This window comes from Pogonomyrmex barbatus, unplaced genomic scaffold (genome assembly GCF_055798465.1).
Source record: "Pogonomyrmex barbatus isolate J1 unplaced genomic scaffold, ASM5579846v1 scaffold14, whole genome shotgun sequence".
NCBI classification, from domain to species: Eukaryota; Metazoa; Arthropoda; class Insecta; order Hymenoptera; family Formicidae; genus Pogonomyrmex; species Pogonomyrmex barbatus.
The window spans coordinates 910045-924460 of record NW_028297110.1 but is presented as its reverse complement, the minus strand read 5'-3'; the positions used below and the strand labels follow the sequence as shown (position 1 = coordinate 924460).

Genomic DNA, 14416 nt, shown 5'->3' with positions numbered 1-14416 from the left:
AAATAGAATGTTATTATCGATCGTGTCAAATATAAGTTACATCTGTCGTCAATAAAATTGAAAGCTATGCCGCTGTTACGAGCAATACATCTTCGATTGCAATTGCCTTATCTAAATATGGCATATGAAATGTTCCTATATTGGCAGCATGCTCGTATCAGTCAAATGTTATGGCTTCAAACAAAATCAGAAACAATGAAAATGTTGAACAGACACTGATCGAATATAATTATGTCAGGAATTTATCGTGATGTTTCTGTGAAAGGAAATACGGAAAAAGAAAGTGAGAGAAAGAAAGTACCAGTAGTGCCCCATCAAAGTAGACGACAACGAAAATTCAAGATATAATATATAAGCTGAGCAAAAATAGTTCCTGTTATCCTTTGACACTATATTATAAATATCTTAAGATTATGAATATATAAGATTATGCGAGTCGGTATTAACTCGCCTTTAGGAATCCAGACTTTTTTCACCTCTGGCCTTTCGCAGCTTTTCTCTCTCCGATGTTCTTTCACTAAGCAACCGACGAAGCTTTTTACTAACACTAATTGTAAATTCATCATGATAAGGAAAAGAAGCGAAAAATATAAAAACATACGTTAAATATTCTAGTTTCTATGGTGCACTAAGTAATTTGAATTTATTAATATATTTTCATGTTACTCATTTCGTGAAATTTCTAAATATCTACTTATAGTTTCTTTAATACTTAATAATTTTCAATAATTAATATTATTGAAAGGAAGGATTGATTTCGAAATAAACTTTTTCTTAAACAAAATATTATATATAAAGTAAAATTTATATGATATGGCGAATATACACAAAAATATAAGTTTAGAATGTGCATAATACTTAATTTTCAGGTCTTTACATTTACTATTATGTTCGCATTAAGTTCGCGAACTGTAGACTGCTTCTTCACGCAGCAATAGTAATAACCTCTCATTATTCAGCCATTAAGCTGTCGGCATGTCGGAAGTATATCGCAAAATATGAGAGAAGCCGGCTTCATGGTCGTAATTTCTTTATGTTTTTGATTATTGCTCCTGTTATGGCTTCATAAATTGTACAGAATCGGATAATTCAAATACTATTTAAATGCTTTTCTTGAGGAAGAAATGAGCCAGCGCACGGTCTTGATATCCTATTTTACGGAGCGTCGTTTAGATACAATCATGAATGCATTCTCAAGCTTTTTTGTTGCAAAATTCCCATATTTCTGCATAATATGACACGATACAGGCCATAAAGAGTAGAAACGACCTTTATAAATAACCCATCATTCGAATATTTTTACTTTTATTCACCTGGTGCTCCCCGTTTTATGACTTAATGGAAAATCGTCCTACGAATAGAACCTTTCTACAAATGAGAGAGATTAAAATGTCTTAATAGAATATTATATCCGGCATGAAAACGAAGGAAATGAAATAAATCCAATCATTTCTAATTCATTTATATTTAAAATAGTGATATACTGATTATAGAAAGATTGATTCATCTATAATTGTCCGTAATTTTAATTACACGGTAACTTTGCTAGTTTTGTATGTGCTAGTTTGTAAATGACTTAAAATGGGGGTTTGAAGTACGCCCTGTTTAGTTTATCAAGACATTGCCAGTCCGATGTTGATATGCGTAGCAATATGGACATATACCAACGCACAATGCATTTTCTCGTGGCATCGTTAGTACCGCGTTATCTACAATCAGGTCATTATAAACGTAATGGACAGCGTAACATTAATTGATCGTGATTGATTTTCGAGAAGACATAATTTCTTGCGAACGAATAATAAAACGAAAACGCCAAACGTTTCGCCTCGTGCTTCGTTTTGCGCGATATTCCCAATAAAAAATTCGATGTGTTCGTGCAATAAAAAAAATGGAGATGACCATGAAGCTCGTCCTAGTTCTCCCCGACACGGAAATGCCCGCCAATGAAATTAACTTCAATCGACAATGATTGCATGCACAAGCACCATTAGTTATTTCATAACGCGCGGTCGTTGGCAATTTAACTCGATCTCACGAAGCAACGATAACAATTTGTTCAACATAGATATGCCTTACCGCGCGCGAAAACTTCGTAAAACTTCGTAAAAGTGCAGAGAATCTCATTTAAATTCAAGATTCGATCAATTAAATAAAATATTTTCTTACCATTGCATTATGCACATCATGCACATTGTAATTCATAAAAAAATAAGAGATCGCAAGTAATAAAAGCAAGAAAGCGTAAGATATTTAAATATTCAGTGTTAAATTAAATCTCAAAGCAAAGATTATTTTTGTAGTCGACACCAAATTCAAATTCAAAGAAAAATTACTATGATGGGTTTCCGCAGATATCTGCGGGCGTAGAATTGTGCGATTGAATTGCATCGAAAGGTTCCGCGATCGTAGTCGAAACGATGTTCCGTTTTGAGTTTGCAGATACGCGAATCGCGATGCCAGATAGAGCGAAATCGCATTGGCAAGGAAGCACAGCGAGAGGCTTGTTATCGTTTCTCTGCGCTATACCTCGTATGGCCTGCATCGAATACATCTGACAGGCACTGCATAGCACAACCAACTTTGATTGCAGCTTATTTGAATTGATGAATGGCGCGGCTACTCGGCTCACTGGTCTGATTAAATTGCGTCAACCGCGGAAGCGTATTTTATGACGCTAGTTACAATTGATAATATAATGTGATATCTAGCAAATAGGGCGCATAATTTAGGCCGGACAGTTCAATCGAGATAGATAACAGTGCTGCAATAATTTTCCCGAAAACAAATTCTTAAATTGATTGATATATAACTCAAGTGATCTACGGAAAAAGAGCTTTATTTGCATATATCGTGTGCAGCTGCATGAATATATATATATATATATATATATATATATATATATATATGCACACAAACGCTGATTTAATTTCTTTCAGTGTTTTCATATTTTTCACATTTCTCACATTTCATTTTTAATCAAAAGAAAATGTTCATGCGTATAAAAATGCGTTATTTGACTTTTTGTATGTGGCCACAATTCGGACCACAATGTAATTTTATATAATGTAAAGAAAACAATTTCTTACTTAATAATCCCACAAATTTTCAGTTTGGAATACTAATAATTTAATATTTTAAGCAAAACAAGAGTCATATATCTTTTATATAACAAATAATAAATAAGTTAAATAAATATGGAAACAATTAGCTTATATTATTTTCAAAATATATATATATATATATATATATATGTTATCAAATGTATAAACATATTATTGAAAAATATATATTTTTCGTACGTTGTTACAATAAAAATTTTTATGGAAAATAAATGTATATCACATTTTTCTTCAATCCAATTAACTATTTGCAAGCTGTAAAAAAACATACTCATCTCAAAATTTTTAAACTACAACTCCCTGTGTGTAAATATACATAGCATATTAATATGAAACATCTTATTTCAAGAATGTAATATTTTTCTTCTTTATTATTAAAATATGCATTATTATAGAAGTCCTCAAAGAATAAATCGCCATCTCTCTTTTACGGTTCATATAACCTGACCGAGTAAAAGATGTTATCAGAGAAAACTAATCTTTCTGATATATGTCCATGGGAATAAAACATTTTGCGATTATACTTCCATTTCCAGATCCTTTCGAAAACAAAAGCTTTTCTCACGCGGTGCTAATATAAAATGGGCAGCCGAAATCGATCGACTTAGAGGCGGTTTATATCTATCGGCGATCTTGCAGGCATGTTCTAAATACAGATCAGCCTATTTTCTTTCTTTTCGTTAGATTCGGAGATTATTTTCAATCGAGCCAGAACGATAAGACGGTTTCCTTTTATCGGGTACCTATCGATCGTTTAACTTTATACGTGTATGCAATCGAATAACGATATTGCGAGCAAATGTTCTATTTCACCGCAATAAAACTTTTTACCTCATGCCAGGATACATTAGGATTTTCTCTTTATTCTACATCTTTCGCGTACAACCATTCACAAGGTTATAAACACAATTATGGAGTCGTTTAAACGGCAAATCTTGAAAAACTTATTCATTTGTATATCGTGTGTTACATTTTTTTAATTTGCTACGAGAGATTTATGCTCTTCGAGAATGCCGAGTTTCATGCCGTTTCCCTACAGAGTTTATTATTTTTGTTCCACATTTTCTATTTGAAATGCAAATGCCGGCAATGCCAAAAGAAAATGTAGTCTTCGATGCAAGCCAGTTCGCGTGTTACGACAATCATACCGTCGTTTTATGCAAGTAAATTCTTTATTTTACAACAGAGATCTATCAGAAAGCCAAAATAAGTCTCGTGCGATTTGCCAACATTGTAATAGAAATCGAACTATATATCTCCCGCTTTAGGTTAATCTCTATTCTTAGCTTATCGGTTATCATCTGAATCTAATTCATATTCTAAAGATCTAGATATCCTAAAGATTTTTGCACGTAAAGCCGAATACAAATGCAAAAGCTCATAATTTCATGATATCAACATGAAATCACGTAAGACATCGTATGTTTATGTTAACATACGTTTTAATTAATCAATTTAAATATGTTTTTAAGAAATGAGTGCAGAGTAAATTCTTCCCTTCTAGAAATTTAATATTAAAAGGTCAATTAATTTGAGTATTAAAAACACTGAACAATGATGTTTTTAATACTCAAAATAAATAGTTCCCAGTATTACATTGAATAGTATTAAATTAAATTTCTAGAGTCAGGGAAATAAAATCGGTTAAGTATCTCACTACAGTACACAATGCAATAACGCCGCGATCTCCGGAATACAATTCGTTGAACAATCGTCGTACAATCGAAGGCCGCGACGGCGATCAACGATGGCACCTCGCTGATTTAATTAAATTATTATTTATAGTACGGAATACTACGGGCACGTTCCGGTACGGAATTTCTATTGCGACAACGAGGTACGTAAGCGTGCGATATGATTCGACGCGGTGCATAACGCAGTCTTCACGGTGTACATACATTGTAGCCTCACGGCACACAGGGCCGAATGCAAACAGCCGTTGTGAAGTCTGGTGTGAAAGGAACGTTGACGAGGTCTATTGGAAATCTCCTCACAATGAGATAACGGGGATCCATTTCGCGCGTATACGTACGTAGACGGCGAAGCGTTATAACGATATATCCGCGTCGGAATGCCCGGCAAAAGGACGGCCGAGACAGTGAGAGACGTGGCGAAAGGTGTTCTCATTGAGGGAGGTGTTGCTTTCGGACACGAATCGAGATTACACGCGACCGAGCAAAATCGGAAGATCCCGGGAAAATCCCCAAGAAGGAAAAACTAATCGGCAAGATACGAATCTTTCTATTTTCTTTTCGAACGCTCCTCTCTTGCCCGAGACATACATAACACGAATCGGGTTATGTTACCGTAGTGTCTTCGAACTTGTCTTTTTATTTGTTACTTTGTCTTTATATGAACAATATTACTTGCGCTTCTTGCAAACGATCGATAACAAATAAATGCCTAATTTTTGAATAAATGAGAAATTTGAAAGTTTATAGTATTGTTTATAGTCTTATAATTATAATATTATGCTGTCTATTAATATTGTCTCCCGTTTCTTTTATATAATTTCTCAAATAACAAAGATTCTTTGTATACATCACATATTAAAAACTTTATATTGTAACGTATGTATTTAAAAAAAAAATAATAATAAAAAAAGTAATTACATTCAGATATATTTTTAATTAGAGTGTGATTTCTAATTAGCTGCTCGCGGAAAATAAGAGTATTATTAGTTACAGAAAGACGCTAGAAATACAGACGCTTCGTGTTACTAGAATAATAATTTCACGTTGCCGTCCAAACAGTTAATTTGCACGTGGCTTGCGGTCGGCGTCGTGTAACCAGAACTAGAAACCTCGGTGCTGGGGCAATCAAGGCGGTGGTAGATTTGTTATAAAGTTTCAGCTTTTGTATATTCGAGACAGCGAACTTTTGCATCCGTGTACACTAATATCTATCAAATATCAATATATTTGAAATAAGGGAAACACAAGTTCTCATCGTACTTTTGCGGAGTATTGTTAAAATCGATATGTGCTTTACCGAAGTTTCTAACTTCAATTTTGATGAGAGAAGATATTCTGTACTGAATAGTTATCAATCTCAAGTTGATCGCGATTGTAGTTACGAAAAGTTTTATCTTCTATTAACTGATAGAGCAAAATGTAAGTGTATGTAAGTGTATGTAAAGTACATGATATTTTCGAAGGAATATTAAAACTATTAGTGATACTTCAAATTTTTGTATAAAGTTCATTTGTCATCTGTTATATGAAAAGACAAAGTTTATCAAATTTGACAAATAAATGGGTACCATTATTTATCTATATTTTACGTGCAGAAAAATGAATTTACTTTTTACTTTGTATTCAGTCCGTGCTTATCGCAAAAATTAATAGTAACATGTTAAATCAACGTGTTAAAACCAATTTTTTATTGCTCCATACTACATTGAAAAATTTCATTATAAAACATGACATAAATATTTATTTACATTTATCGACTTTTATAAGTTGATTTATTTTTCTATGCTGATGCAGAATATATAACGACTAAAATAATGTTCACGATATATTTTAATTTGTATAAATGTAATTATTAATAATTTTAATGACATGTTGTTAATGTATGAATTAAGTATATTGTACTACAAACAATATAAAATATGCATACATAAATAATGTCAATTTCTGTAGAAAATAATAGTTAATTATAATTTTTAAAAAATTAATAACTGATCTTTATCGTTAAACACTGTCAATGTTTTGTTTTATATATGTTGAATGCAATGTACATTTTAAATTTTTACGAAAAGATTTATGAAACATACATTTTTATTATCCTCCCATAGATCGGAACCAATATTACATTTCCTTATGGCTTCGGCATAAATTCTTCCCAAAACAAGCCGTTAGGTTCGCCTATCGGTTTGATTCGCAAAGACATTAGATATTTGTATCAAAAAGATAAGAAAACACGATAATAAATATAAATTCATACGATCACTTTTTTTTCGAACGGCTTTCCGTCAAGAGGATTTTCAATATATTGCGAAAACCAAGAGAAAACGATAGGAATCCAGACAATGTCAAATGCGATTTCAATCATCTGGTTTTCTAGCTAGCACGGTTATCGATATCCAGATTATCATAAATTGTATTGTAAATTCTGCAAATCAAGTGCCAAAATATTCACATGTATATTGTATGAATAATCGATACTTATTTTGTTGAGATCGTGAAAACGAATATATATCAGTTTTAATTTTACAATGTGATTTGAGAGCGAACAATATATACAATTGTATGATTGATGATAACAATCAGCTTGCATCGCTCAAATTATTCAACTGTCTCAGCAAAGCTTTTTTTGTTCGAGATGTGTAATAAAATTGAATAGATGATGAGATTAAAAAAATTGATAAATCGAAGTGAATTACGAAAGAGATATTTGATGTATTCTCGAATGATACGGCTTACTGTTTTAGGATTGAGATGTTAGAATCTGCTTGCGAAAGTTGCAATAATCATTGGACAAATTTCGATTTGTCCGCCTTGAGTTCAGTAAGCTTTCATAATGCAGTTTGATAATATACGTGTGATGCTTATTATATAAAATATAAAATAAATTCAGAGAGAAAAATAATAAAATATTTCTTTCTTTCTCTCTCGTCTCATAATGTAAGTCATTTTATGAAAAATTAAAACTCTACATTAATAACTAAAATTGTTTTAAATAAAGATATATTATAAATGCTATTGTCGCAAATCAATCAAGTTAGATTTTTTTCTTACGAGTTTTATTTTATAGCGACAGAGTAATATTTGTTGTCGCGAATAACTCGAGTGTAAAGCTATCATTCTTGTAGCATTAGAAACATGTTATAGAAGCTTCTGAAGGCAAGAAATGCTTGCTTCATTAATAAATGCGTGAACGTCGAAAGTTCTTGACCTGAGGCACTGTCGATGTAGCCGACAACATAATTTAAGTTACTTGCGGAAAAGCAACAATGCATTACATGAATTAAATATTTTAATTAACCTAAAGGCCAATGAATAAACAATGGATAAACTTAGATAAGATTAAGTCTTCATCGATTAAAGTCAGAAAGTAACTCTTATGCTTTTTGTTAAAAACACACAAGAAAAAAGCGCATGCACTGCATTGAACCGCAATGAACAATGTTTATGCAGTTTTCATCATTTTGTCGCAAAACAAAGTGACTGCTTCTATCAGTATCAACGTGATGCAACGCTCTTTAATAGCAATGGATACTATCACGACTTAAGTCATTTCACGTGCTACGGGATAGCACATGAATGTGGACAAGGACCTTCGATTTTCGCTGGCGTATGTTTTCGCGACACTGGTACAAGCGCATTTACGAGCGATTTTTATGCAGCATCTGTCTAGATATGTAATTTTCTTCGGTAAAATTCACCGTATGACCGTATGTACAATGCCACTACTATTGAGCAGTGGAAAAGTAGACGCTCGAGTCGCCCACGCGCGCAGTAGTTAATGCCGTCTTGTAATCAGACGTACAAGTCTGCATTACAGCATGCGAAACGTTGAAATGCTAATGGTTATAACCGAGAAGCATGAATAACGATCCAAGTATGTACTACACTGCCATCATTATTGCAAATTCTATTTAAGCGATTGAACATTCTTCTAACTTATTTATTGACAAATATATTGAAACCAATTATATTTTTAATTGTGATGTGATAATTTCAGCAATATCCATGTATTGTAATTGTACAACTGTATATGCATATCTATTATATAAATTATATATTTTTTACAATTACTAATTAAAAAATTCTAAATATGAATTTAAAGATTCATGCAATCGGATGCTATTTCTAAATTAAAAATATTTTATAAAAATATCACTTAAGATGACAAATTTTCTAATAAAAAAATTCAATTTTTTACATATTTTCTATTTCGTGATACTAACCAACAATATAAAGTTATTTCATTTTGTTTCAAAATAATTTAATAAAGATATATTAGTATTATATATATTTGCACAAAAATTTTATAAAATTTTTAGTCTGTTATAATTGTTATTTTGTGTGTGTGTGTGTGTGTGTGTGTGTGTGTGTGTGTGTGTGTGTGTGTGTAGCCACACTGCATATTGCAATATATTATATTCGAATATTGCATATAACGAATATTGCATAATATTATATTCAACGAAATGTGTATATAAATTATTATATATCACAATTTAATTATATAAAATTAAGATACACGATTATTGTATTGATTTTATCATATAAATGTATGCTGTGCTCAAAGCTAACCAAATGATATTTTATGAAACTGATATTTTGCATGATTCTATTCTCTCTTTTTCATATAATTTAACATTACTTATATTAAACATTACTACACATCGCGCGTCTTATATTTACATAATTTTAAAATTACCAGATATTCGAGAAAATTAACGTATCTCACATACTATTTATATATTATGGTGGATCTCGCGTTCTACTTTTTTAACGATATTCTTTTCATTTTTGCGAACGCATATAAAAGCTGTCTAACATATCGAATATATCATGACAGCGGATTTCATTTCCACTTTTTCGAAATAAATTTACTCGATGAATTATATCACGTACACATTTTCGTACACTTTTTTTATGTACAAGCTGTAGTAGCCCATGATATTAATTAGTGTCAGGACCGAACTCACGAGTAGGTCAGCATTTTACTCCGCGTGCGACGTACGAAAATGGAAAATCTAGGGAGAGCTTAAACGAAGCGCTCGTTTTTTATCCCCCCGGTTACTTCGCCCGACGTGTTTTTCTACTTTGGACGCTAATGTCGTATGCAGTTCCCAGCATGATAATTACATCTTATTTTGTTTCGCGTTATTTGAAAATAGGTTCATATGCGGGCTTCGCATTCTTAACACCAGCATGAACTCACGTATTGTTTCCGTAATTTATATAATGATGCAAAAGAGAAACTCAAAATATTGATACGAAACCGTAAATCATTTACGTTTATTCAGTCTATTAATATTTTCCGCATATTTATATTAATTATATTAATTATTTAATAAACGTTGTGCGCAATGATGCTCATTATCTAATATTTAGAAATGTTTTGAATGTCGTTTGTCTCTTTGTGTTCAAAGAACCATTTATTTATTTATTGTATTACTATACACGTATTGTCTCATCTTTACCTGCCACCGCTCAAATATTAGCAATACCTATTTTAATTTGGTTCAACGCATTTATATAGTTTAATATACTTCTGAATTCTAAGTTTGTATTTTCTAGTTTCTCTTATCTGTTTTCTATTTAAACAAATTTTTCATTGATTTTAATTTCAATTTAATTTGTCCCTTCTCTTCTCTGTATTGTTATCTAGTTTTAAATTTCTATAATTTTAGACATCATGCTTTATAACAGAAACAGAAACAAATATAGAATATTGGTTTACAACATGATTCTATTCTTTTTCGCCTATGAATAAAAAATCATTTATCTCATCATTATTTGTCATCGAACAAAACACGTTTTACGTTTTAATAATAAATATTTAAAAATATTTAAAATGTATTAATTGTAATTCTACAAGTTTATATAGGCTGAAGTAGGCTTTGTAAAATCAAAAGGTTTTCATGAATATTAAACTTATTATTTTTTTATATATATTATATTGCTATTAATTTACGTCCTGTGTATTCGTTTAATTGACCTTTTTTATTTAGAAATGTGCTCATGCATTAAATAAACTCCTATATAAACTAGTTTTGTGAAACTCATTGAAACAAAAAATATTCTTTTTTAAACTCTTAATAAACATGTTGACGGTACCGATTTGAGAAATCAAAATAAATAAGGACTGCAATAAATAAATGATAGCAATTTCCTCTACTTTTATTCATATATACTAACTTCGCACGTAAAAACGGGAAACTTAATTTACCTTTGCCCCGCGAAACTACGCCCCGCATATAAAAGTTTTTACGGCAGTTATTTACGAGGAAATGAAAAAGAAAAATTTTTCACGTGAAGAAACGATTTTGATTCCCGAGATTTCAATAGTTCATTACGAGGCAATGAGAATCTCGTAAAACAAACCTATGGAAAAAAAAAAAAAAAAAAAAAAAAAAAAAAAAAAAAAAAAAAAAGGATTTTATATATCCATTATATATATCCATATCTCTTCGTAAAACGTCACGTTATTCAACCGTGTATATTTTACACTAAACGATATAACGTGTTTCCAGCATTCATAATTTAATGGAGCAAGATATCGTGTGTATAAGAGTATAAATAGATATCCGGGAATCAGTGAAAAGCACGAAATTCGAGTTAATATTGCGTGCGATGTAAGAGTAAAATATTCCGTCCGCTGGTATATTTGCAGCGATTTTAATTTCATTGTACACGATGACTTACGAATGCAATTTTAGTAGAAATATATAATGCACGAATGATAGTGAATTATACAAAGAGTCAAAAAGCTAAAGCAAATTAGAATAAAATGATTAATTTTCGAAATAATGTATTCTCTATTCTCGAAAGTCGAAACGTATCGCTCCTCCATGTTTTCAAAGCAAGATAAAAATGCGTCTCACAAAAACGTGGGATATTTGTTTTTTCGCATTTTTCCAGCAATATTGTATCAGTATGTACATCCCTCTACCTTCTATCTACGCTATTGCGAGCCAATTTTAAAAATCCTCGGGTATTACGCGGTGCTAGTTGCAATTTTATACGATACGTGCCATCCATGTTCATCACCGTGGACCACATCGTGGAAGACGTCGCGAATATTTCCACGTGTTCACTTGCCGACGTTAAAGCGGGGCAAAGCGAGAAGCGGCAGTTCGCCGATGGGGACCGCGAGCAATATCAAAGAATCGCATGTTACATTCGCGTGAAGCGTGTCGGCGCAACTTTTGACACGTTTCTCCAATTATATTGTGCGTGCTGTGTTCGTCGATACACGCCATTCTAAGCCGTATCGACATTGTGCGCTTGTCAACGAAGTTGTCGATGGAGAGAAAAAAAATAAATCCCACTTACATCCCACTTACTTGCGTCTTTCAAGAAGAGTCGCGTGCTCGTGTTTAGCGTTTTTACGCGTGCAACATTGTGGCCTTTTAGCGAACGCCGCTTCTCACTATTTCTAATTAACTGAATGGCACTTACCTTCCATGAGTTTTGAAATGTTACCGGTTGCTTTGTCAATTTTAAGAACATCCGTTCCACATGTGAATCCATCGTCGCAAATGCTTATTAGTTGCGCAGTGCCTGTAACAGAAAAACATTATTGTAATATTTCATGCAAATATATCATGAAAAATAGATTATTATTATTAAAAAAATCGAGTCCGTTTGGATTGAAAATTGATCAGAGAAAAAAAAACAAAAGTGCGCCCATTATTTCTTAACATTAAAAATATCAAATGATCATTTGTAACTATTTCTATTTTTTTCAATGTTTTTTTTTCTAATATCAAAAATTTTTTAAATTTTACTTGATGACTAATATTCCAGATCAGAATAAAAAGAACATAAATAGAAATGGCCAAAAATAAGTGCGTAATACTTAATGTCTAATTCTCAACATTGTATAAGACACATTCAAAAAGACAAGAAGTTTTTCATTTCACACGTGTAGTTTTTTCTTTTATGCGTACTTTCACGTAATTAAATATTTTTCAAAAGTTGTGCTATCGATCCACTATGCGGTATGAAATTTTATTATTTGCATCGATAGAAAAAAAATCGAAAACGTCGATGGCGCTCGACGAGAAGTCTTTGATGAATCGACAAACGAACTTTCTGTTGCACTATGTAAAAGAAAGAAAAAAAAATCTCTTAAGATACTCGAATTTATTGAAATTTTTGAAATTGGTCATGAAAGAGCAAAAGATTAGTTTTTTACCTGCATTCACAATCACCGACGTCATTGAGAAACGATCAACTGATACAATTCGAGGCACGCATCACACAAAGAACCCGCGTGAAGTTGCACACGAGCGATAATGCGCAATGTCGCGAATAACAGCGGAGAATCCAAAACGATATATTACTAGATTCGACACCGCGCAAATCAGCCGTTCCTGCGTTTCAAAGTTTTCTCGTGTTTCGAGAATTAACGCGAATGCCGGGAGCATAAAGTAAAAACTTATGCGAGAGACGAAATGAATGTGCGGGAGACACGAATATCTTACGCGATTGGATACGTTCCGACTGCGTATATTTTAATGACAAAACTCTCCGCACAATAGAGGAAACGGGAATAAATATTCAATTTTGGAAATAAAGATAGAAATAAAAACTAAACGTAACGCGTTTTGGACACAAGCAAAGATACTCGTACTACACGGACGAGAGCTCGAGGTTGACTGGCCTTCAAATTTCGAACAATGTTCGTAAGCTCGCGCTCTGTTATTGTTTTGATTCGTGCCCTGCCCTCCCTCCCTCTCACTCGCACATTCTCACTACACAAAGCACTCGTCTCGGACCATTGTACAAGGCAGACGAGTCTCGTCTTTACATAATTTTTACATGCGTCATCGCGCATTTTTGTCTTTATTTTTCAATTCCGACTTAATTTTCGATTTTATATGTCCAAAATTTAATACTTATTCTTATTCCTAATATCTTCTCCATTGTGAACAGAACTTAATATATAATGTACTTTAATTTGGAATTATTAATCGGAGAAAAGCATGCGAAAACGCATGTATAAACGAAACGATGACCGCGATTATGTCGCGTGTTGCTGCGTCTGATAAAGAAGAATAATTATTTTCACGATAGCTACACAATGCGTACTCAATATAAAACGAAAATATAGTACAATTATAAAGTATGCATAAGTTCGATAAAATTCATCAATTTGCAGCGAAAAAGATTAATGTTCGAAAGTTGAGAAGCATTTAAAAAGAATTGTATCATAAGTTTATGATATTTATTACACGTCTCATATATTTTAATCTTGAGCGAAAGAGAGAGAAGAAACTTATGATTATGTATGTGCAGTATTAATTTCTTTTAATTTTATATTAAATACAGCGTATACGTGCTTCATGCGTGCACACGCAAAACATATGCGTAAAGAATTCATAGATTAAATTGTAATTATTGAAAATTGAATATAATTTCTCATTTTAAGTATCACATTGATTACGAGAATATACATACGATAAAAATTGATAACAGGCAATGATAAAGTGTTCGAAAAGAAGATAGAATACGAAGCATAAACCTGTAGAGAGGGAGTGAGAGAATTATTGGTACTCTATTTCTTTTTATTTTTAATGGCTCCCGTTCCACACAGTGATCGTAGGAACG

General features: G+C 32.2%; 2 protein-coding genes across 6 annotated transcripts in view; one reads left to right on the top strand and one right to left on the bottom strand.

Annotated features, from left to right (window-relative positions):
• pyd (zonula occludens-like protein polychaetoid) overlaps nucleotides 1–13643 on the bottom strand; it is a 62469-nt gene extending 48826 nt beyond the window's left edge. Inside the window, exons 1-2 of the mRNA XM_089073034.1 lie at nucleotides 13002–13643; nucleotides 12263–12364 (exon numbers count right to left, since the gene is read on the bottom strand). Of these exons, the coding sequence (XP_088929160.1) occupies nucleotides 12263–12334 (72 nt within the window). The 5' untranslated portion in view covers nucleotides 12335–12364; nucleotides 13002–13643. The remainder of the gene's footprint in view (nucleotides 1–12262; nucleotides 12365–13001) is intronic.
• Nucleotides 1–14416, top strand: part of LOC105424883 (Na channel protein 60E) — an 82752-nt gene that overhangs the window by 12303 nt on the left and 56033 nt on the right. The window lies entirely within an intron of this gene.